The sequence below is a fragment of the Phyllostomus hastatus genome, unplaced genomic scaffold (genome assembly GCF_019186645.2).
Source record: "Phyllostomus hastatus isolate PE091 unplaced genomic scaffold, TTU_PhHast_1.1 phas_scaffold_501, whole genome shotgun sequence".
Classification (NCBI taxonomy): Eukaryota; Metazoa; Chordata; class Mammalia; order Chiroptera; family Phyllostomidae; genus Phyllostomus; species Phyllostomus hastatus.
In genome coordinates, this window is record NW_025334033.1 from 9,893,657 (window position 1) to 9,916,625 (window position 22,969).

At 61.5% G+C, this 22,969-nt stretch overlaps 1 protein-coding gene across 1 annotated transcript in view; it reads right to left on the reverse strand.

Moving 5' to 3' along the window:
• SPTBN5 (spectrin beta, non-erythrocytic 5) overlaps positions 1-22,969 on the reverse strand; it is a 54,379-nt gene that overhangs the window by 6,634 nt on the left and 24,776 nt on the right. The window contains 36 exon segments of the mRNA XM_045823387.1: positions 340-534; positions 780-984; positions 1,101-1,297; positions 1,763-1,975; positions 2,196-2,385; positions 2,583-2,839; positions 2,923-3,060; positions 3,651-3,797; positions 3,936-4,026; positions 7,865-8,037; positions 8,702-8,779; positions 9,054-9,242; positions 9,443-9,605; positions 9,836-9,957; positions 10,159-10,272; positions 10,996-11,110; positions 11,192-11,307; positions 12,941-13,036; positions 13,151-13,342; positions 13,484-13,633; positions 14,153-14,320; positions 14,732-14,836; positions 15,028-15,177; positions 15,365-15,568; positions 16,586-16,765; positions 16,992-17,102; positions 17,206-17,320; positions 18,011-18,156; positions 18,421-18,556; positions 18,947-19,104; positions 20,117-20,233; positions 20,462-20,662; positions 20,900-21,086; positions 21,502-21,716; positions 22,138-22,293; positions 22,767-22,937. Coding sequence (XP_045679343.1) covers positions 340-534; positions 780-984; positions 1,101-1,297; positions 1,763-1,975; positions 2,196-2,385; positions 2,583-2,839; positions 2,923-3,060; positions 3,651-3,797; positions 3,936-4,026; positions 7,865-8,037; positions 8,702-8,779; positions 9,054-9,242; positions 9,443-9,605; positions 9,836-9,957; positions 10,159-10,272; positions 10,996-11,110; positions 11,192-11,307; positions 12,941-13,036; positions 13,151-13,342; positions 13,484-13,633; positions 14,153-14,320; positions 14,732-14,836; positions 15,028-15,177; positions 15,365-15,568; positions 16,586-16,765; positions 16,992-17,102; positions 17,206-17,320; positions 18,011-18,156; positions 18,421-18,556; positions 18,947-19,104; positions 20,117-20,233; positions 20,462-20,662; positions 20,900-21,086; positions 21,502-21,716; positions 22,138-22,293; positions 22,767-22,937 — 5,661 coding nt within the window.

The window sequence follows — 22,969 nt, forward strand, 5'->3', positions numbered from 1 at the left end:
ACCGTGATAGAATCACAGTGAACAATGATTTAATAACCACCACCCCCCCCCCCCGCCCCCGCCGAAGCCTGTGTTGAGGGGCGTGGCGGGGTAAGGAGCTGGCTGGGCGTGTGGTCTGTTTCTCCTTGGAGGCACGGACTGTACTGGCAGGGACCACGGAGGAGGCAGGAGGCAGGAGGCTTTGAGACTCCTGACCTGCTCCGTGCTGGGAGTTAGAGGCAGACACCTCCCTGCACACTCACAGGCGTGCATACACGTGCACACACACACACTGGGAGGGTCTGCTGGGTCCTGGCTCACCCTAAACACAGGTGGCCCTCCCTGGCCCGTGGCCCCTACCTCTGTGCGGGCTTTTATTGCCCTGCCCAGCCTCTCCCACGCAGCCTCTATGTGACTCCTCTGGACTTGAATCTGGGGACAGCACCTGGGTGCTGCACGTTCCAGGCTGCTGGCCAGCTCCCTCAGGGCCTGTACCTTGGCCTGCCCCAGGCCCTGGACTTCCTCTCTGAAGGCACTGAACTTCTCTTCCAGCACCTGCCAGGGCGGAAGCCAGGGTCACTCTGGAGGTGGTGTCCCAAGGCTCTGGAAGCTTGCAAAGGGCTTGGCACTGTCTGAGCATCCTGACATCCTGGGCTCAGGCTCTAGAACTGAAGGGTCTCCCAGAGCCCAGGGGTCCCCATTCCCCTTCCACTCACACCCTCTCCTCCCCAGAGGCACACCTCCTTCCCCTTTCGCAGCCCCAATGCACTCTCCCCCAAATTCGCTGGGGACTGACTCACCGTGATGGCCTCCAGGTCCTGTCCATAGTCCTGAGACTCAGCAATGGCCGCCTTGCTGGCCAGCCAGGCATCGAGGAGCAGGGCCTCTCGCTCCAGCTGGTGGAGCTGCAGCTGCTCCCGCAGGCGTTGCCCCCTGCCGTCCGCTCTCCGCAGCAGCCCCGAGTGCGCCTCCCTCACGGCCTGCGTCCGGGCCAGCACCTTGGGGCTGTGGCACAAGGGACAGGCCGGCTGGAGCCCTTCCTCACAGGCGGACCAGGCTTGTGCGCCTCTGCCGGAGTGCCCCTCCCTGCTCGTCCCCCGATGGGCCTGGCTCCCACCCACCTTTCTGGGTTCTGCCTGCTCTCCAGGAGGGCTGCTGTCTGCTGAAGTCTCTCCATGCGCCTGCCAAATCCCTCCAGGTCTCTCCTGGTGGCCTCCAGCCGCCACAGAAAGGCCTGGGTGGCCTCGGCACTCTGGCCCATGTCCTCGGTGTCCAGGACACAGTCCTGTTCTGCCAGCCAGGATTCTGCCTCCAGGAGCTAGAGTGACACAGAGGAGTGTGGTTTTCCTGGGGTGATGCCTTCCAGGGCTCCCCACTTGGGGTTCATGCCTCAGGATCGAGAGCAGTTCTCAGTCTGGCTGCATGCTAGAATCACCGGAGAGCTTAGAAAATACCCTATGCCTGGCTGTCACCCTGAAAAGATTCTGATTTGGTCCGGAATGGAGCCTGAGTATCAGAATTTCTTAAAGATTCCAGGTAGAGCGTTGACTGAGGACCACTGATTTAGAAGAAATAGCAAAACCAAACCACGCCCAGTGATCTATTTTCCTCGAAACACGCAGAGGGGAGACCTTGAGGGCAGGGGAGACCTTGAGGGCAGGGGAGCACCTGGTGGAGGTGCACAGAGCTGGGGGCCCCCCACGGGAGTCCACTTCCTGGCCTGTATATACTCTGCGTGCCCTCGTGCCCAGCCCAGCCCCCTGTACTCCATCTCTGCCCTCACCTCTATCAGGAACTGCTGGGCTTCCCGAGCCTGCTGCAGCCGCTGCCGCCGCTGCGCCGCCCTCGCCCGCAGGTGGCCTATGGCGTCCTCCAGCCGCTGCACCTGGGCAGCCACGTCATGGGCGGCAAAGTGCCCGGCCTGCACCAGCTTGCGCCCTGTGCCCACCACGGCCTGGATCAGCGCCTCGTGGCTGTTCATCTCATGCTCCAGGTTCTGGGGAGGAGGAGGAGCCGCACCAGGGCTGCTACTAGGCTTGCTGCTGAGACCCTAGCGTCACCCCGGAAGCCTCCTGGGACCCCACAGACTTGTTCCCAGGGAGTTCCTTGTCCTTGTGACTAACACAGAATCCAGGTGCCCAGAAGCCCCCCAAGGCCTAGCTCCTGGTCGGGCTCCAGTGCCATTTCCTTGGTGGATTGCCGGGGTGGGCCCACACCTGGTGCTGCTCCTGCAGGTGCCACAGGGTGCTCAGGCTCTGGCCAGTGTCATCCTGGGTGTCTACCAGGGGCAGCTTCTCCTGCACCCAGGCCATCTCCTCTTCGGCGTCTCTGCGGAACTGCCGGAGCAGGCTCTGGGCCTCCAGGGCCGTCCTGCGCTCCCGCAGGGGCTCCTGCAGGCTCTCGAACCTGCCGCGGCAGAGGGTGAGGCGCGGTGGGCAGGCAGGCTCGCTGGTCAGCATGAGGGCAGACAGTGGCATTTTGCTCCCTCACACTGTGGCCCCCCGCCCCCCGCCCCCCGCACCAAAGGCAGGGGGAAGCCCAGGGAAGATGAGCTGAGGGGCAGGAAGGAGGATGGCAAGGAGGGTGGGTACGGGCAGACGTACCTCTGAAGCAGCAGCCTGGCCTGTTCTTCCACACCTCGGGCAAGGCAGCGGCCTTCCTGTGTGAAGGCCTGGGCCTGGCCCAGCAGCGCCCGAGCCTGCCTGGCCTGCTGGCCCACCGCCGCCTCCCGCTCTCCCTGAGCCCCCAGGAGCTCCTCCAGGCCAGGCTGGTCCTGGTCCCTGGTGGAAGCGCTCAGCTCGACCTCCACAGGCTCCAGCCAGTTCTCTAGTTCCTCCACACTCCTCCGCAGACGCAGGGCCTAGGGCAGAAGGGACTGGGCGTGAGGGGGAGAGGCCTGGCGCCCCACGTATGCAGCTGGCTCCAGAGCCCACGTGGCCTCACCTCACAGGCCTCCTGCAGCTTGGCGGCCTTCCTCTGGCAATTGGCCTGCAGCTCGTCCCAGAGGTCTCCCAGTTCCCGCAAGCGCTCCTGGATGGTCTCTGAGGCTGGGTGGCCCCCCTGCAGCAGCCTCTGCCCCTCCTACAGCCACACATGGACTGCTGGGGCCAGGGCACCTGTGCCGGCACCCCCACCAGCCCCGTGGTTGCAATATCTGCGCGCTGACTGTGTGATCTTGGGCAAGTTGTTTACCCTCTCTGAACATATTAGCCTTATCCATTTTATTGGGATAATAATGTCCTTTGTTTAAATGACATAGAGCACTGGAAACACTCAGCAGGGCGCCTCCCATCGGAGGGAGCCGCTGGCCGGGGCCTGCACTCCGCGGGCAGGGAAGGGCACGTGCACGAGGTGCCACGCTTGGCTCCGGGACCCTGGCTGTGCCCCATCCCGTGTCTTCTAACATACTTCCATGTAGTTTTAAAGACCAGCCTGTCACAGTACCGCCTTTAAATTTGTTGAAAAGGCACCGTTTTTTGGAGAGGGCACCCAGGGAAGCCAAGGTTTCTTGCTGCCTTTGGAACTTGGCCCAGCGCCTGCACCCGAGAAGCCCTCCATGAGCATGGGCCACCTGTGGCTGATTCGGAGCCACTGCCAGGGCTCTGTGGCACTGCCTCATGCTCTGGGCTGCCGCTGCCCCACGGTCCCCCAGCTGCACCCCCAGGGCTCACCAGCTGCAGCCTCTGCTGTTGGAGCACGCTGGCATGCAGCTCGGCTTGGAGAGTCTGCTGCTCCCGCAGCTGTGCCTGCAGCATGGCAGGGTCCCCCGGGTCCTCCTCCAGGGCCACCAGGTTCTTCTCTCTGAGCCATGTGGCCACCTAGATGCACAGGGATGGCCAGGTGCCATTGCCTAGGGCTCTCCCTTGACCTCTGGGCTGCCCCAAGGAAGGGTGGCCTCTCTGGAGGGTAACTGCTTCCCCCGCCCACAACCACTTCCCACCCCAACAAGGGGGAACCTCATGGGCATCCTGCAGGAAAGGCTGCAGCTGCTGGAGCTCCTGCAGTCGGTGGCGCCGGGTCCGGGCTCGCTCCAAGAGGGCCTCCTTCCTGCAGAAGGAGGGTCTCAGGTGCCCGCAGGTCTGCCCACCAGGCCCTGGAGCTGTGGGGGGGGGGCAGGCACGTGTGCACGCAGATACATGTGCATTTCAGTGCCCTGCCAGCCTTTCTAGGGTTCCAGTATGTACCCTGACTCTCAGGTTTTCTTTGAAATGGAGACATGTTCTATCTCCTCCTTTGTAGTGGCTGTTATAGCTGAATTGTGTCTCCAGGCCCCTACCTCCCCATTGGTCCCCAGAATCTTACATTGAAGTCCTAACCTCCAGCCCCTCAGAATGTGACTTTATTTGAAGACAGGCTCTTTTGGGAGGTAGTTAAATTAAAATGAAGTCGTTAGAGTGGATGCTAATACGATGTGACTGAGACACAGAAACACATGCAGGGACCACTGAGGCAGCCCTCTGCAGGCCCAGGACAGAGGCCTCAGGAGGAATCAACCCCGCCGGCGTCTTGGTCTAGGGCTTCCAGCCTCCAGAAATGGGAGAAAATGACCTGTTGTTGTTGAAGCCGTCCAGCCTGGGGTGTGTTGTTACAGCAGCGCGAGCAGACCAGGATGGTGTCTAAACAGCCTTTGACCATGAACTGCTATTTGTAAGAATGTTTTGAACAGGCATCTCCCAAATATTACGTATTTGTATGTGCGTGTATCTAGATACATATTGCTTTATATGTGTATGTACCTCCATACCAATGTGTTAAATACTTTGCCATATGCACAAAAGTAGAAATTAGATCCATAAAAAATAGGAAAAGGGCAACTTCCAGCCAAGATGGAGGCATAGGTAGACACACTGTGCTTCCTCATACAACCAAAATAAGGACAACAACAATTTAGAAACAAAAAAATAACCAGTACTGACAGAAAATTGAATTGTATGGAAGTCCAACAACGAAGGGGTTAAAGGAGAAACTTTCATCCAGATGGGTAGGAGGGGCGGAGTTGGGCAGCCAGGACAGAGGGGGTCACGGCAAAGCAGGGGCAGGTGGATCCCAGGCCTGCAAGGAAGCAGCGGGCAGACTCAGAGAGGCAGCAGATGGTGGAGGGGCACGGCACGCAAGGCGGCTGGTGGACTGGGTGGTCTCATATTCGAGAGCAGATAAAACAGGTGAAACTGGGGAGTGAGACAGACCACGCAACCCAGGGTCCCAGTGCCCCAGTGCCGGGAAATAAAGCCTCAAAACTTCAACTGAAAACACCTGTGGGGATTGAGGTGCAGGGAGAGACTCCCAGCCTCACAGGAGAGTTTGTTGGAGAGACCCATAGGGTCCTAGAATGTACACAAGCCCACCCACCTTGGAATCAGCACCAGAAGGGTTCAGTTTGCTTGGGGGAAGTGGCAGAAGTGACTGAAATTCAGCAGGGAGCAGAGCAAGCGCCATTGTTCCCTATCAGACCACTGCCCCACATACAGCGTCACAACCCAGAGATGTGGGCTGCCCCATCCCGGTGAACACCTAAGCTCCGCCCCTCACTACATAACAGGTGCGTCAAGACAAAAAAAAAAATGGCCCAAACAAAAGAACAAATCAAAACTCCAGAACAAATACAAATAAGCGACCAAGAGATAGCCAACCTATCAGATACACAATTCAAAGCACTGGTGATCAGGATGCTCACAGAATTGGTTGAATTTGGGTGCAAATTAGGTGAACAAATGAAGGCTACACTAATTGAAATAAAGGAAAATGTACAGGGAACCAATAATGATGGGAAGGAAACTGGGACTCAGAGGATCAATGGAGTGGACCAAAGGAAGAAAGAAACATTCAACCAAAAAAGAATGAAGAAACAAGAATTCAAAAAAATGAGGAGAGGCTTAGGAACCTCCAGGACATCTTTAAACATTCCAACATCCAAATTATAGGGGTACCAGAAGGAGAAGAGGAAGAACAATAAGTGGAAAAGTTATTTGAACAAATAATGAAGGAGAACTTCCCCAATCTGGCAAAGGAAATAGACTTCCAGGAAGTCCAGGAAGCTCAAAGAGTCCCAAAGAAGTTGGACCCAAAGAGGAACACACCAAGGCACATCATAATTACATCAGCCAATATTAAAAATGAAGGAGAGAATCCTAGAAGCAGCAAGAGATAAGGGGACAGTAACCTACAAAGGAGTTCCCATCAGACTGTCAGCTGATTTCTCAAAAGAGACCTTACAGGCAAGAGGGGCTGGAAAGAAGTATCCCAAGTCATGAAAAGCAAGGACCTACATCCAAGATTACTCTATCCAGCAAAGCTTTCATTTAGAATGGAAGGGCAGATAAAGTGCTTCTCAGATAAGGTCAAGTTAAAGGAGTTCATCACCATGCCCTTATTTTATGAAATATTAAAGGGATTTATCTAAGATAAAAACATGTACAGTAAAACGACAGCAAACTCACAATTATTAATTGTTAACAACTACACCTAAATAAAAAACAAAAGCAAACTAAGCAAACAACTAGAGCAGGAACAGAATCACAGAAACAGAGATCACATGGAGGGTTATCAACAGGGGAGTGGGAGGAAGAGAGATGGGGGAAAAGGTACGGAGAATAAGTAGCATAGATGGTAGATAGAAAATAGACAGGGGGAGGTTAGGAATAGTATGGGAAATGTAGAAGCTGAAGAACTTATGACACATGGACATGAACTAAAGGAGGGTAATGTGGGTGGGAGAGGGTGTGCAGGGTGGAGGGGAGTGAAGGGGGAAAATGGGACAACGGTAATAGCATAATCAATAAACTATATTGAAAATAAGTAAATAAGTAAATACATAAATAGGAAAAATAGGAAAAGAAGTTCTAACTTCCTCCCTCACTCTGGGCCCGCCCATGCCTCACACCAGCAAAGCCCCACGCAGGTGTGAGTGTTACGCTGTGTCTCCCCTGCTGGGGCCGCCACCAGGGGTGGGCCGGGAGATGGGGACGCCTGGCCGAGCACAACCACCTGAGGGAGAGCTGGAAGGCTGGGCGGGCGTGGCTCTGCCCGGGGGGGGGGGGGGGGGGCGCAGCAGGCGGCCAGGAATGCTCTCAGGTGGTGGGGTAGAGGGTGTGATGACAGAGACAGACAACCCAGCGTTTGCCACCTGTCAATCGGAGACCCCAGGGTTCCCGGGTAGGGGTCCACCTGCCAGGAGGCAGAGGGGCGGCTCATCCAGCCCAGCCGGCACAAGGCACACAGACACCATGGGCCCTGCCGGTCTGTGACCCAGGTTCTGGCCCAAATCTGCCTTCATCTAAGAGTCTGCAGAGCTGGACGAGGCTGCTGAACCAGATGGGCTTCAATGAGGAGAACAGGTGGAACCCGGTGTCTTGTAACCTGGGTCCGTTTCAGTTAAATGAACATGAAGAAAAATCTATCCACCTGCTCGAGTGCCTGGCAGCATGCTAAGACATCAAGGCTGCACTTTCAACCCAAGTACAGCCCCGAGGGGCAGGTACTGCTGTCCCCTTGTAGGAGAGCCCAGACCCTGTGAGAAGTCTGCCCCAAGTGCCCCCGCTCATGGGGGCACTCAGGACTGCCTGGCTCTGCAGGCAGGACGCTTAACCGCGGCGCTCTGGTACCGTCATTCCATTAGGTGGCTTCTCTCCTAGTTGCCCAGGATGTGTTTCCTTGTAAGGCTCCCCGTGATCGCAGTCAAATGGCGATGGGCTGCCTGACATCCGTAATGAGCTGCCTCACTGCAGGGCCAGGAGAGGTGGGACCCTGGCACCTGACTGCGGCCCTTGGGAAAGGCTCATGATCCTGGACCAGGAGCGGAATGGCAGGAGGGGAAGAGCAGGGGTGGGGTGGACCATGTCCATACCAGCCCACCTGTGACTTTGCTCAGCCCCAGAGCCAGAGGTACCTGAGGAGCATGGCTTGGCACCAGCCTAGGGCGCTCGGGGCCTCGGGGCACCCGGCCAGGTGCAGGCTGTGGGCTGCGGCTTCTAGCGCACTGATCTTTGCTGCCTGTGCCTCCAGGCCCTGCTCCTGCGCCTTGTGCTTCCACAGAAGGGTCTCCACGTTGGCCAAGGGGTCCTGGTGGGAGCGGGAAGGCCAATACGGTCCTTGGGGCTGCCCCTGCCCACTCCAAACTCTCTGCTTCCCATGCAGAGCCATGCTACCAAACACCCACCCTCACGGTGACAGCTCTGCCCAAACACACGCCTCCAAGCCCTCGGGGCCGTACTCAGCTTCAGCACCGTGACTCCCAGCCAGTGAGGGTGCTGCAGGGTGAGGCCCGAGTGCCAGAGTTTCCAGGGCAGGTGGCACTTGTTGCAGAACAGGAGCGCTTCCCGGCTGTGCACCCCCAGGAAGGCGCCTCCCCCAGCCCCGGGATGGGCTAGCCCCCGACCTTTCTCAGAGGTTTCCCAGGAGCCAGGCTCTCCCGCCACAGGGGTTGGAAGGGTTGGAAAAGCAAACCTTTGGGTTTAAGAAAGTGAGGAGGGCAGAGTGGGGAGGGGTGGGAAGAAGGCAAGAATGGGTCCGCAGCCACACATCCACACTCTGCGCTCCCTCCGAGTTCGGTGCAGGCCCCCCCCAGTGCACCTGAGCTAGCTCACATGGGTGGGCGAGCGACTCCTCAGTGACCAACGTGGCTGAGGAGGGGAGGGCCCCGGCCTGGGGAGCTCAGGCAGCTCTGGCTGGTTTGATTCTTAACGCTGCTCTGGCAAACCATTGCTCGTTCCTGCCAGGCACCTACCCCCAGAGCCTCGCTGGCCGGGCACGCTTCCTGGCTGCAGAGCCAACGCTCCACCTGCTCTGCAGAGCTCAGCAGTGCCTGTTAGGAAAGGAAAAGGCAAGAGGATGTGAGCAGAGGGCCCAGCGACTGCAGGTGGCGTGAACGTGTTCGTGGCCCTGTGGAGAAACCAGGGACCTGGGGCCTGGCTCAGCCGAATGGGTCCAGGGCAGGCAAGACTTGCCGGCAAGCTGGGCGGTGAGTGGTGGGAAGGGGCCCTGGCACAGCAGCCTGTCTGGCTTTAGCTTTGGCTTTGACCAGGGCTGGTAGGGTTAGTGCTGGACCCAGTGGGCGGGGGCAGGATGGAGGCGCCTACCTGTAGCTCCAAAGCCTGCTGCAGCTGAAGCTGGTGCTTCTGCCAGGTCCCTTCCAGGCCATTCAGCTCCTGGTCTAAGCCAGCCAGGGCCTCTCGAAGGTCAGGGTCGGACAGGTGCCCAGCTGCCAGCAGCTGCTGCCCCGCACTCCGGGCCAGGCTTATGCTGTCTGTCCGGGAGTCCAGCTCAGCCTGTAACAGGACTGGACTCAGGTCCCAGAGGCCCAGTGGGGCGGGAGGAGAGGTGGGAGGCAGCTGAGGGGTGGGGTGAAAGAGGGGCGAGGCAGAGGCAGGGGACAGGGAAAGGACCTGAGAGACAGTCGGGGCACCAACAGGGAGAGGACAGCGAGGAGGTGCGGCCCCAGGAAAGGCCCAGCGTCTCGGCCACTCACCCTGCGCTCCCGGTGCTCCTCCAACATGCGCCGGGCCTCTGCGGGGCTGTGGGGGGCGCTCCGGGCATCCATCTCGGCCCGCAGCCCCCGGGCCCAGGCCCGCAGCTCCAGCAGTGTGGCCCGCAGCTTCTGAGCTTGGTGGGAGGCGTCCAGTGACTCCCTCCTGCCCACCGGGTTCATCAGCTCGTCCTCTGAGCCCCTTTCCCCTGAGCCCACCAGGGCCTTCTGTCCCTGAATCCCCTCACCCAGAGAAGGGCCCAGGGGCTGGGCGTCAGTGGGGAGACAACACAGCCGGGCATGTGAAGCTTGGGGAAAGATTCTCAGGGGAAACTGGGGCTGAAGGGCAGTGTGGGGACTGAGGGGTGGGTCCGCGAGGGCAGTGAGGGTTCATACCGCTTCTGGGCCCTGCTCCGGAGCTGCGTCCAGCTGTCCATCATCTCCTGCTGCTTGCAGCTCAGGCTGTGGGCTGCCTGGGGGCTTCTCTGGCAGAGGCGGCCCACCTTGCTGTCTAGGGACTGTGGGGGAAACAGGGTCAGGGGCTGGGTCGGGGAGGCCGGTTTACCCCAGGGGAGCACTGGCTGCAGGAGGCCCCTGCAGGAGTACAGCTGAGTGCATCTGGCTGCTCTCAGGTCCTGAAGGCCCCTTGTCCTCAGCATGCCTTCCCAGGGTCCCACAGAGGAGGTACCCTGGGTCCGCCTCCACACCCAGCTGCACACCTCCACCTGGGCCCTGACGAGGCCCACTTCCTGCTCCAGCACTTCGTGCCTCCACAGCAGCCTCTGCACACTCTCCAGATCCTTTCCGCAGTCCAGGGCCCAGACCCGGGCCGCCTGGGAGGAACGGGAGACACGGGCTTGGCCTTCGTCTGGCAGCCATCCCCCCCCACCTCCCCCACCCCCCACCCTGGCTGCAGGGCACCGCTGCCGCAGCATTTTGTGCAGAAAGCAAGCACCCAGCATGACTCCCCGCCAGTGCCCTCCTTGGGGGTGGTGGAGGCCCCTTCCTTTTGCGAAGGAGAAAAGTTCTGAGGAGAGATGTGGGGTGGGGGCTCCCTCTGAGGCAGGGGCTGCCGGCTGTGGGCTGTGAGGGGCTTCCGCGTGCACGCTGTCTTGTGACCCCCATTCCTCTGGGGGAACTGAGCACGGACAGCCAGGCCTGGCTGGGGCGGGGGTCAGAGGAGTGAGAACCGTCTCTCTCACACGGGCTTCCAGGGCTGCCCACGGCGACTTCACGTCCGCCTCTGCCGGCATTCGGCCTGAGTTGCCCTGCGTGGCTGACAGTCCTGGTGCCCACGGGCTCTGAGCTCGCTCAGGGGCAGTGGAGGAAACCCTGGGTTGGGGAGCAGATCTGGCCTCTGTACTCACAGTGCTTCAGGGGGCAAAAGGATCTGGGTGGCTAGCCTCCAAGACGGCAGCAGGGGCTTCTACAGCCCAGAGACAGGGCTGAGAGCCCCTGGAAGACCATCTAAGTACCCCAGCTGGAGAGGAGAGGTAGGCGAGGGGCAGCACCTGGGGGCAGCGGTCACCCCCGGGCTGCATTTGCTGACCACTTACCTTCTCCCTGACCTGCTCCGTGACGACGTCCAGCTCACAGGACAGTGTGTGTATCTCCAGGGCACCTTCAAGCTGCCGCTGGTACCGGAGCAGGTTGCCGTGGAAGCTGTGCCACCTGGCAGAGAGGATGTGAGGTGAGCCTGAGGTGGCCCTCCAGCCATTCTCCTGGCCCACGGCTCCTGATCTCGGGACTGGCCTGCTGTTGAGCTGGTGTCGCCGCTGGCTGATGGCCCTGACTTGCTCGGGGTCCCGGTTCTTGAGATTCAGGGACGAGTCATTGATGCCGCTGATGTGGGTGTCACCCACTGTGTCCTGCAGGGGCGAGGGGAGGTGTTGGCACCAGCCCTGCTGAGCCCCTTCTTTGCAATGCAGGTGTCGCTTAGGGGGTCTGCTTGGGCCCGAGAGGGCACAAGGAGCAGCTCGTCTGGGAAGTGAAGGCAGCCGCTTCCCCACTGTGGCCGCCCCATCCCAGGCGCGGTGAGCAAGAGGCACCAGGAGCCTGCAGCCCCAGAGTCGCCTCTAAGGCCGGAACACCCACTCCCCGAGCCAGGGCCAGATGGCAGGGGCAGGTGGGTGCACTTGATTAGCAGAAGCTTTTAAAGTTAAAACACAGTTTGTTGAGGTAAGAAAAGCAAAGCGAGGGGTGAGATGGAATGGCAAGTCTGGGCCTCCTGGGGCAGGGTGCCCCACCCTGGGGAGGCCCTGGGCTGAGGCTGCTGTAGATCAGACTCTGGGGACTGCACGCTTGCTGCTCCTAGTTAAAGCTCCTTGCCTTTGTAGGGCTTGTTATATTTCCAAAGCGCTTCCCCATGAAGGATTGTAGGTGAGGTGGGCAGTGAAGGGGTCTCTCTCCTCTCAAAGAGGCCAGAGCAGAACGTAGAGGCCAATGAGGCCAGTGGGCGGCAGAGCCAGGACTGGAGGCCAGCTCCTTCCTGAGTCTAGTGCTCTTTCTACTATGGCGTCTGGTGCAGGGGCTGTGAAGCTCCACTGCTAGCAAGGGAGAGCTTAGCTTAAGGCTCTGCAGCCCTTTGGGACAATCACGTGGACTTATACCAGGGGATGAGGTCAGCACACCTGGTTGTATGTGTACCTGTCCCATGTCTTTCCTCTGTAATGCAGAGGAGAAATCGACGTTTGGGAGGGGGCGAGGGGGAGTGGCAGGAGCTGCTGCAACGCTGCAGGTGGCACCGATTATCCACCACACCCAGGTGCACGTGCATTCTTGCATTCTTTCATTTTCGATTTTGAAATAATTATAGATGCATGGGAAATTGCAAAAGTACAATAGGGTAGAAAAGCCCCATGTACTTCTCCCCCCGAGTTCCCTGATTGGTGGTGTCTCATGTGTCTACAGTGCAGTACGAAAACCAGGAAATGGGCACCGGTCTGTTAACTAGACCACAGATTTCACTCAGGAACATCTGTCTGTGCACGTGCTCATCTGTGAGTGTGTACTGGGGGAGGTACAGGGCTATGCAGTGTGGTTACACGACAGATTCGAGTGAGCTCCTCCATGCACATGTGCTCTCTTGCCTATGAGGTAGGTGTTAACCCCATTTTATTTTAAAAATTTTATTTATTTTTAGAGAGGAGAAGGGAGGGAGAAAGGGAAACATCAATGTGTGGTTGCCTCTCACACGCCCCCTACTGGGGACCTGGCCCCCAACCCAGGCACGTGCCCTGACTGGGAATCGAACTGCCAACCCTTTGGTTCGCAGGCCTGCGCTCAATCCATGGAGTCACACCAGCCAGGGCTAAGCCCATTTTAGAGTTAAAGAGACTAAGGCTCGGGGGCCTGCCTAAGCGTTTACAGGTGGTAAGTGTGGTGCTGTCACTTGAGCCCGTCCCTGGCTCCAGAGCCCACACTCGGTCATTTCTATGAACTGTATTTCCCAATGGGAGGGAGCGGGGATGTGTCAGCAACCTCCCAGCACAGGGCCCTTACCCCAGTGCAGACTCCTCGGAAGCCCCGGAGCCGTTTGAGGAGCTGCAGACAGTGCTCGAGGTTCTGTCCCAGGTCCCCAGTGTTCACTGTCACCTCCTATGGGGGCCGGGGGTTGGGAGGGTAGTACTCTGAGCACCAGCCTTGGGGCACCCAGCACCCCGCACCCAGCTGCTGGGGCTCGCCCCAAGCCCTGCCCAGCTGGGGCCTCACCATCTCCTGGATCCAGGCCTCACAAAGGTCTGCTCTCTGCAGGAACTCCAGGAAACTCTGCCTGTCCTCCAGGTCCTGGCCCCGGAGGGCCACCGCCTGCCTCAGCTTCTCCCAGTGCTCCTGCAGCACGCGCAGCCTCTGGGAGACTTCTCCTGCCTGAGGGTGGCTCTGGGCCAGGAGAGTCTCTCCCTCCTGGGGAAGAGGGGGACACCAGAAGATCTTGCCTGTCACCCTTCCTCCTGCTTTCCCGCCATCATAGCCCCACCCTCTCTTTCTAAGGCCTTTCCCACTGGCCACCCTGGGGTCCAACTTTGGGGCAGAGCTAGCTGTTACCTTGATGGCAGAAATTACGACCTCCTCATGGGCCTGGACCTCCGCCTGGAAGGCCTGGTGTTTCCGCAGGTGCCTCAGCTCACCTTTCAGGTCCCCAGGAGGGAGCGGCTCTCCCAGTCGGCGAACCCGCTCCTGGATCCAGTCCTCGGCCTGGCGGCGGCAGCAACAGAAGCCCCATGACGCTGCTGGGCCTCTGTCCACAGAGACGTCCTGCCCACCCGCCCCCAGCTGGGCCCAGGCAGCAACTGCAGGCCCCAAGAGCGGGACTGGCAGAGCCTGGCAAATGAGAACCAACAGCTCCAGCCCGGGAAGACCTGCCCCTGGCCCCATGGGCCCCCGCCCCTACCACAGAAAGGGGGCCTGGGTATGACTTTGTGTTGGAGATGAGGCTCGCCTATTCCCGGGCCCTGGACCGCTCTGCACTCTTCCCTGCCTCTGCCCTGGCCCTGTGAGAGCTGAGGGTGCAGTGTGGTTTGCACACGGGGCCTTTGAGTCAAATATTCCGGGCTCCAGCCTGGCCTCTGGGAGAGCCACCGAACTCTCCGGACTCCAGTGTCCTCGTTACAGGGCTGTGGTGAGGGCCGAATGAGCCCAGGGAGGTCAATGTCATCTGTAAACTGTAAAGTGCGGCCCAAACGGAAGGCACAGGGCTGGGGCTGGCCCTCTGACCTGTGTCACGACCCTGGTGAAGCCAGCCATCCGTAGGGAGGCCTGCAGGGCCTGTCTCCGGGTCTCAGCCAGTTCCTTCACTCGGGCCCGGCGCTCCAGCACTGCTTGGAGCCGGAGTTGCACCCTGGGGCCCTGGAGGGTCTCTGCCAGCTCACACAGAGCTGCCTCCTGTGGGCGGGGCACAGACTGCTGTCCTCCCTGCCCGTGAGGCAGGAGCAAGGGCTGGCCCACAGGGAGGGGGCTGGCCCACAGGGAGGGCCTTCCCGCAGGCCTGAGGCTGACCTGGGGCTGGCTGAGCCTCCCAGCAAGCCAGGACCCAGTGACCACATGATATGGGGCCAAGGGACTCCCTGTCCCTGCAGGGTGGCCCACCCCATCCAAGGCCCCTTCTTGAGCCACCCAGTCAACTCTGCTCAGTCAGCACTCCCATGCACACCTAGCCCCACAGGCTGCCCCCACATCAATGTTGCCCTGGTTACTCACCAAGGACCCTGTGCCCCCAATTCAGGACTCCCAAGTTCCCAGACTCCCCCTTTCCCACCAGCTCTGACGAAGCCCAGGGCTCCCCGAGCCCATCACCTTCTCATCCTGGGCAGTCAGCACCTTCTGGAAGATCTCGTGCTTGCGGATCAGCCTCTCCACCTCTTCCACCGAGCTCCCCAGGGCACTCGTGCTCAGGGACACCTGGACCAGCCCGCGGGAGGGAAGAGAGGCCGTCAGGAGCTGTCCGCACAGTCGGCCGTCACCCCGCCGTGCGGCTGTCTGTGCAGAGGCAGAACTCAGCCTCTGTGCTCCACAGCAGGGGAAGTGCCAGGCTCCCCCGGGACGCATGGGAGTGAGTCAGGGAGGGGGGCCGTGAGAAGGGGGGCACCTGCCTCCTGGGCCATGAGGATCTCGTCCAGGCGGCCACACTTCCTGAGGAAGAGCCACTCCCGGTGCGTGGCCCGCAGCCTCTCCTGCTTCTGCCCCCAGGCTTGGAACAGCTGCTGCCGCTGGTCGTGCAGGGCCCGCAGCCCTTCCCGGACCTGGGGACAGGCTTGTGGGAGTCTGCACTAGGGGCGGGGTGGGGGGCAGCTGCATGGACGGGAAGGAAGTGGGTCCCCAGGGAAGCCTCTGAGGTGAGGCCGGCCTGGCATAGCAGGGCAGGGCACAAGGGGCTCAGGCTCGGGCTAGGTCAGGGTAGGCTGGGGGCAGCCAGGAAAGGGGGCCTACCTCCTGGATGGGTGCCCCGGCAGCCAGAAGTGCCTGCTGGCCCCACTGGGCGGCCCGTTGGTACAGCTCCTCCTGGGCCTCTAGCTCTGCCCGAAGCAGTTGGTGGGTATCGAGCTTTATGGGGCCACTGCTGGCCTCCTGGGAGCTCTCCACCACCTGCAGCTCCTGCCACACACTGTCCGCCCAGGACGTGTAGCTTTGCACCTGAATCCCAGGGACATGGAGGGAGAGAGCCGGGTAAGGGCCGGGCGGCAGAGAACTGGGCTCTGAGGCACTCACACAGCGCAGCAGCCCGGGCTGTTCCAGGGCAGCGCCTCCAGTGAGACTTGGGGCCCTTTGTCACCTGGTCCCTCGGCTGCCGTCCCACCCGACCCTCCCAGATCCCCTCACTTCCCCATGTGCAGGCCAGCCGTGTCTTCTGGATTGCCGGTGTGAGCAGACTGAGCTTTGTCCAGTCACATACAAGCATGGAGTCCGAGCTCACAGGGGCCTGGGACCCTTGTCCAAACATTTCATCTCACAGTGACGGAGGGTAAGCGGGTGAGGTGTGCGGAAGGTCGCTGTGAGCTCTAGGCACGTGCCAGCGAGCTACCGACCTAGGGGGAGGCGCCTACATCCCCTCAAGGTGGTGCAGTTGGATCCCTGAATCCAAGCTTTCTGGCAGTGTCTTGGTTTGGGCTTTCTGGTCACGAGGCACTGGGACAGGGGAATCCCTGGAGGTCCGTCCCACGCCAGGGCCCACTGCCCCACCATGACTCTTGGACGCCAGGCTCGCCCCCGCTGACAGGCTCTGTGAGGCCGGGTGCCCGCCCACACAGCAGCTCCTGGGTCAGGCTCCTCCCTCCGCCTGCAGCTCCGCCTCGCACAGGGCGAAAGGCAGACGTTAGACAGCTGCTGGCCGACCCAGAGGCTATCGTCTGGATCCTCTGAGTCTCCAGTTACTGGCTTTCCTGGGCCATTTTTACTCCCAAGCCCTGACTGGGACCTCTGACCCCTGACTTCCCAGTCGCTCACCTGGGCTGGTGTTAACTCAGACCTAAGGGGTCACTCCCACACCCCACGCGCTCAGCTCTGAACAGCTGGACAGACGCCCGGACACACCCATGCGCTCATGTCCACACTCCTTTTCTCTCTGGATCTGGAGGGTCTCCTAAGTGTGCACACATGCATGGTGCAACACACACAGCGCACGCACGCCGCCCGAGGGGGAGGAGCCCTCACCTCTGTGTGGAAACAGGCCAGGAGGCATGCCTGCTCCAGCTGTGCCCTGCGCTGCTGCATGCGTAGCTTCAGGGCCTCCCAGGCCTGAACCAGAGCCTGCTGCCTCTGCTGCACTGCCTGGGCCTGAGGCCCTGGCCCCCGCTGCTGCACCCTGCCTGCAGCCTCCAGCAGTTCCTGCAGCTGGGGGAAGGGCAGGGCAGGGCAGGGCAGGGCAGGGCAGGGCAGGGCATAGGGAGGGAAGGGTCATGTCCTCCTAGGGGCTGAGGGCCTGCTCATCACACAGACTCGCCCTCAGGCCACGCCCTGCTGCACAGTGGGCCCAGCTGGAGGACCCGAAGGAGTGTGGGAAATCTAGAGGAAGCGCTGGGCTGGCCCGAGTGAGGGAGGCAGCCAGGCCTGGGCTCACCTGCCGTTCAGTGCCCACGAGTTCATGCTCCAGCCCCTCGTGTCTCCTCAGCTGGGCCTCCAGCCCCTGCAGGTCCGGGGCCACATCACTGGGGAGGCCTGTGGTTTTATCCTGAGGACAGGAGACGGCTAGGGGCTCAGGAAGGGGGGGTAGGGCACAGAGCCTGGGGTGGACCCCTGCCAGAAAGAACCCCTCCCTCCCCATGGGCTCACACCTGGACCTGGGTGAGGGTTTCCGCCAAATCTCTGTGAACTTTGAGGGTGATCTCCGCGTCTTGGAGCAGCTGGCCCCGGGCCTGGGTCCGCCCCCACAGCTCTGCCCAGGCAGCCCTGCCCCAGGCAGTGGGAGACCAAGCAGCGAATCAGCCTTCGCCCAGCTCCCCATGGCCTCCTCCCTCGGTCTCGTCTCGACCAGGTCGCCCTACAGCTCCCTTCTCAACACGCTCCCCGCCTATGGCCTGGCTTCAGGCCTGGCTCCCCGGAGCCTGTCTTTCCAGCTTTGCTTTGAATTGGGGCTTTCGCTGCTGTGGCACTCGGCACATAGTCGGTTTCTGTGCTTTGTGGCACCCCTTCTATCTCTGTGTTCCCATCTAGTATGCCAGTCAGGTTATAAACACTCGAGGGCAGGGGCCACCCCTCCTCCCCATTCCTCCTTACTCTGCGAACTCTCACTGAGCCCCCGGGCCCCTGCCGGCCGGCTCTGTGCTGAGGGTTGTGGCCTTGCCTCGCAGCACGCAGGCTGGGGTGGGCCCAGACCCGACGGTGGGGGGGGCACCTAGGTCATCTTTCCTCAACTCCTCCAGGTCTTGGGGGTTGGTGTTTTGGGAAAGCGCCCCTGGAGGTCTGAGCAGGCCTCTGGAACCTGCACGCCCAGCCCGCCCTGTGGCAGGGTCGGCTTCTGGGGACCCAGACCCTCTGTGGACTGTGGGCAGGGGGGAGCCATGCAGCCCTCAGAGCACGCCACCGCCCCTCCCGACACCGCAGGGCCGTCAGCTCCTGGCCTGCCTGCTGGGCACTCACCGCAGACCCTGCAGTGTCTGCTGGGCCCGGGGGGCGGTGCTGTGGCCACACTCCAGCAGGCTTGCCGCCAGTTGCTGGCAGGTGACCACCCGCTGGTGGCCCATCTCTACTTGGTGCTGAAACTTGGCAAATGTGGTGCAGAGGCGCTAAAGAGAAGGAAGGGAATGAGCGATGGTGGCTCCCGGTTGTCAAGGCAGGAAGCGCCTGGGACGGGAGTCATCTGGGTGATGGCCAAGCAACGTGGGGTTGGGGGAATGCAGTGCCCACCCGCTCTGCCGAGAGGTGTGTCCTCAGCCAGGGCCCATAACTCCCGCGGCCCCTTCCGCACGCAGCCCAGCTTGGCCTGGCCAGCCCCCGCCCTGGCTTCAGCGTTCTGCCTCGGGCTCCCCCCTGCCCAGGCCCCTTCTCACCAGGACACCCTCGTAGTCTTCTCCGAGGCCCTCTCCGCCCCTGACCACCTGCGTCTGGCTGGCCAGCCAGCTCTGCAGCGCCTCGGCTTCCCTCGTGAACTCATGGAGCCTCAGGGTCCCCTCCAGCTCCCGGTCCCTGCAGGGATAGCTCATGGTCCCCCAGAAGTTGGCCACCCAGCCCCCTGGGGACAGCTGGCCCAGCCAGTGGGGTGCCCTGACGGAGGTTATCTGTGGTTTCCGCCCCAGCCTGTGGCTCCGGACTCAGGGGCACGTAAACACGGGGCAGCGTAGGGCGGGTGAGCATGGGGCCGTGGGGAAGGGCTCGGAGCTGGGGTGCACGCTCCTGCCCAGCGGGCCCTCGCCACGGAACCTGTGGAGGAAAGAGGCAAGCAGCACACAGCACGAACTCGTCTGACACAGCTCTGCAGCAGGGCCTCGTGGGCTCCTTCAGCGTGGGGCCGTGGCAGGGGAACAGTCAGCCGTGGCTGAGCCTCCTGCCCAGGGTGGGGGGTACAGCGCCCCTCACCGTGTGGCTGCCAACTCCTGCAGTGCCCGAAGCTGCTCCTGGACCCTCTCCTGCACCACACCCAGCTGCTCAGGGGCCTTGGGGTCGCCGAGGACCTGGGCCCTCTGGTCAAGCTTCTCCATGGTGCTCCAGCACAGGGCCAGCTCCTGCTCCAGGGCCTGCAGGTACACAGGGGTCCACGCCAGGCTCAGACTGGGTGACTCGTTCATCTGCCCACCCGTCCGCCTCCCCCCAGTCACCCACCGAGTACACACCCCCTTCTCTTCACATCCACTTGTGCACCCATGCACCCATCGCCCACCTACCCAATAATGACAGAGTCCTTCCTGTTCCGTAACAGTGAATGCGTGGTCTGCGCCCTCCTAGGGCTGTCTAGCAGGGGAGGGTGAATGCTGGGTGACCGGGGCCGAGGGAGGGAGGGCAGGGAAGGCGTGGCACCAGACCCCGACCTTGCAGGGTGAGAGGTGGAGGGGGCTGGGGCAGGCAGCAGGCCGGCTATGGGCGTGTCCCCAGGAATGGCTCACGGGAAGTCCCCAGTCACACACGGGACACTGAAATGCTGACCGCTAGGGCTATGCAGAAGAACTGACCAGACAAGGGAACAATTCAATGATGACAGGAACTAGGACTGCTTCAGTCCAGGCTTTGGGGCCCGTGTGGTCCTTAGAGCCGGATCCCAGGAAGGGGGGGGCGGTGTTCCAGGCCTCCCTCCCTTTAGTCAGGGGGTGCTTGTCGGGGGAGGGAAGTCTCAGGAAGGACATTTGGTTAACTCAGATGAGGATATTCAATGTATGGGAGGAAGAACGCTGTGGAAGATGAGGAGAGGGCTGGAACAAGTGACCCCAAGGGAGGAGAGAGGTGCTGGGGAGAGAGGAAGCAAGAAGAGAAGGCAGGCAAGGCCCAGGGTCATGGGTGTGGCCTAGTACAGAGACTGGGGGGGCGGGTGTCCTTCAAAGGGGCTGCCACTGAAGAAGGGGGCACTGGGGAGGAGCAGGGCCTGTAGGGTTCGAGTGGGTGGTAGGGAGGGGACAGGCAGTGTCTTCAGAAGGAAAAGCAGGACTCTGTGCCTCCAAGAAGCAGGGAGTCCCTCTGAGCGTGTGACAGGCCCTTTCCTCACGGCCCGTCGTCGCCCGAGCCCAGAGCGTGCGGGGGGCCCTCAGGACATGGTACCTGGTGCTTCTCGATGAGCCTCGCGGTGGCGGCCTCATCCCCGCCGCAGTCCTGACTCCTCACCAGTGGCCACTTCTCTGCCACCCTGTCCTCAAGCTCTGACAAATCCAGAAAGTGCTGCCAAGAACAGTCTCACTCACCTTGCTGCTCTCAGGATCTCTCGCCATGTCCGGCAGCCGTTACAAAGAGCCTTCTGTGCCCATCCAGGGACCAGCCGGCTCCTGACCCCAAGTCCTCACCGCCGGCCCACCTCCCTGAGAGTCAGTCCCAGGGCCTGCGGAGCTTGCTCACAGAGCCTGCCTGACTTTGGCCGCCAGCCCTGGCCCTGTGCTCTCGGCGTCCTACCTGCTGGAGAGCAACAGCCCGCTGCAGGCACTGGGCTTGTGCCTCGCACGCCTGCTCCAGCTCTGCCCAGCGGCCTTCCAGCTCCTGGCACTGCTCCGCCACGTGCTGAGCTCGGGGGTGCCCCGAGGCTGCGAGGCTCCGTCCGGAGCCCAACACCTGTAGCACCCGTCCCCGGTGGGCTTCCACCTCCGCTCGGAGATTCTGCCACGGAACAGCACAGGGGAGGGGCTGCTGTCTCCTGGTCCCCTCAGCCCGGGGTGCTGAGGTGCCCAGAACAGAGCCTCGGATATGGCTCCACGCCCCATTTGTGGCAAAACTCCCAGGCAGAGAGTGGTTGGGGACAGAGATTTGGCAGTCAGGACAGCCTGCGTAGCCGCAGAGCTCCTAAGGGCCGGGAACAGGACATCCTGGGTCCTGGGAGGAAGAGGGGGCTGTTACCGCATGCATGTGGCAGAGGCTCCGGGCATCATCCCAGCACTTGGTGCAGCTGGCGGGGCTTGCTCTGGGCATGTGCTCGGCCACCCACGTGAGCTCTGTCGTGGTCAGGTTGTAGAACTGGCGCAGCTCAGCTGAGGCCTGGAGCTGTAGGAGCCTGGTGGCCAGCTGTCCCTGCAGTGACTTTAACCTGGGCAGAAGCAGAAGAGATGAAAGAGGTCAGAACATGCGAGGACAAACCTTCGGTCCTTCCCTTGGCTCAGCCACAGACCCGTGAGGAACAGGGTGGGGGGTGGGGGGTGGGGGTGAGGGGTGGGGAAGCTTCCTCCAGTGCAGGGCGGTGGTGGATGCAGCTGGAGAGGGCCCAGGGCCCAACCTCCCACCCAGGTGACCCCCTGACTTCAGAGGCTGTGGGGTGCTGGGGATGCAGAGTTGGGGTCTCTGACCCTCCTACCCCTGGAATGACTCCACTCACAAGGGACAGGGGTTTGGACAACTTCAGGTCCTCCAGTGCCACCCGCTGGGCTCACAGGGTGGAGGCACCCTCATGTGCTCATGGGAGGGTGACATGGAGTGGGGTGAAGGCGGAGCGAGCAGGTGAGCACCTCTGGAGGTACTTTTGGGTCTCCTCCGTGAGGGGTTGGGAGTTGGCCACCCAGTGGGCCTGGGAGACAAGGGCGGCCATGTGGCCGGCCAGGGCCTGGCTCTCGCCCTCCAGCTGGCGTTGCTGTTTCTGCAGCCTCCTGCTGGAGCTCAGGTCCTGCCCCGTTTCCGCACTCTGCAGAGTGCCCTCCAGATGTTCTACCTTCGCCTTGGCGTCCTGGGGAGGGGTGATAGTGCTGCATTTGGCTCTCCACACACAGCTGGCAGTGGCCCTTCTTGGGCTCTAAGACGGGGTGCTGGGAGCACACCGGATTCACCAGGGACCCGCTGGGGACCTCTGTCCCTGACAGCTCCACCCTCACCAGCAGTGCCCAAATGTTCTCCCAGAACCTCATGAATACTCCGCCCCTTCATGCTTCTTCCTCCCTGGGAGACTCAAACTGTGTTAATTACACACAGGGCACACAGGAGGCAATCCTGTATTGGCCCCCTGGTGGGTCAGGCCAGGCCCACGGGGCAGAGGCATCCAAGGATGCAGGACTTCCCAGGACCACTCTAGAGTCAGCAGAACACCCGGCTCCTCCTCTTCACACCCAGCCCAGCCTCTGCCTCCCCCTCCCCCTCCCGCCTCAGCCGACCTGTAGCAGCCGCTGGAGCTGGTCCTGCTGCCGGAGCTGCTCCCCATGCGCTGCCGTCTTGAGGTTCAGCTCTTCCCACTTGAGTCTCAGGCCCTGAAGCCTGGCCTGCACGTCCTCCTGGGCACGGGGCTCACTGCTCAACAACTTTCTCCCCACCTGCATGGACATGGGGGCCCAGGGAGTCTTGCTGAGCCGTTGGCACCATGATCAGCCACAGCAGCTGGACCCAGGGGGCAGAGGTGGGGGTGGCTGGCCACAAGCTGCATTCCACAGGCTGCAAGGGCTCGAGCAGTGCGTGTGGCCCTGAAGCCGTGGGCAGAGGTGGAGGAGCTTTCCTCCAGGACCCATGAGCCGCACAGGGCAAGCGAGCACCCAGCCGGTGGCAGGGGAGGGCTTCATTCAGGTGGAGGAGGCCGTCCCTGGGCTGCTCCAGAGAGTTGGGGGAAGGGACAATGGCGGCACAGCCCTGGAGGTGCCCCGCTGAGTGAAGAAGGGAGTGGGACAACCCTAATTGTGCAGTAACTGAGCTTGATTCTTCCTTCAGGGAGCGTGTTCCGTGAAAGCACACAACGCAGCTGGGCGGGGAGTGTGAGCACAGGCAGGCCCCGCGCCCTCTGTGCAGGCCCCACCTGCTGCAGGCCCTCCACGTGCCCACGGGCGGCCCGCAGCTCGTGCTCAGCCTTTTCGTGCCACTTGAGTTTCCGCAGGATGTTGCCGGGCTCCGGGGAGGGCTCATCCACCACCATCAGCCCCTTCTCCTCCATCCACAGCATCAGTTCAGCCACAGTCTGCTTCCATTCCTGCCCAAGAACCGAGAGAGGGTGGGTCTCCC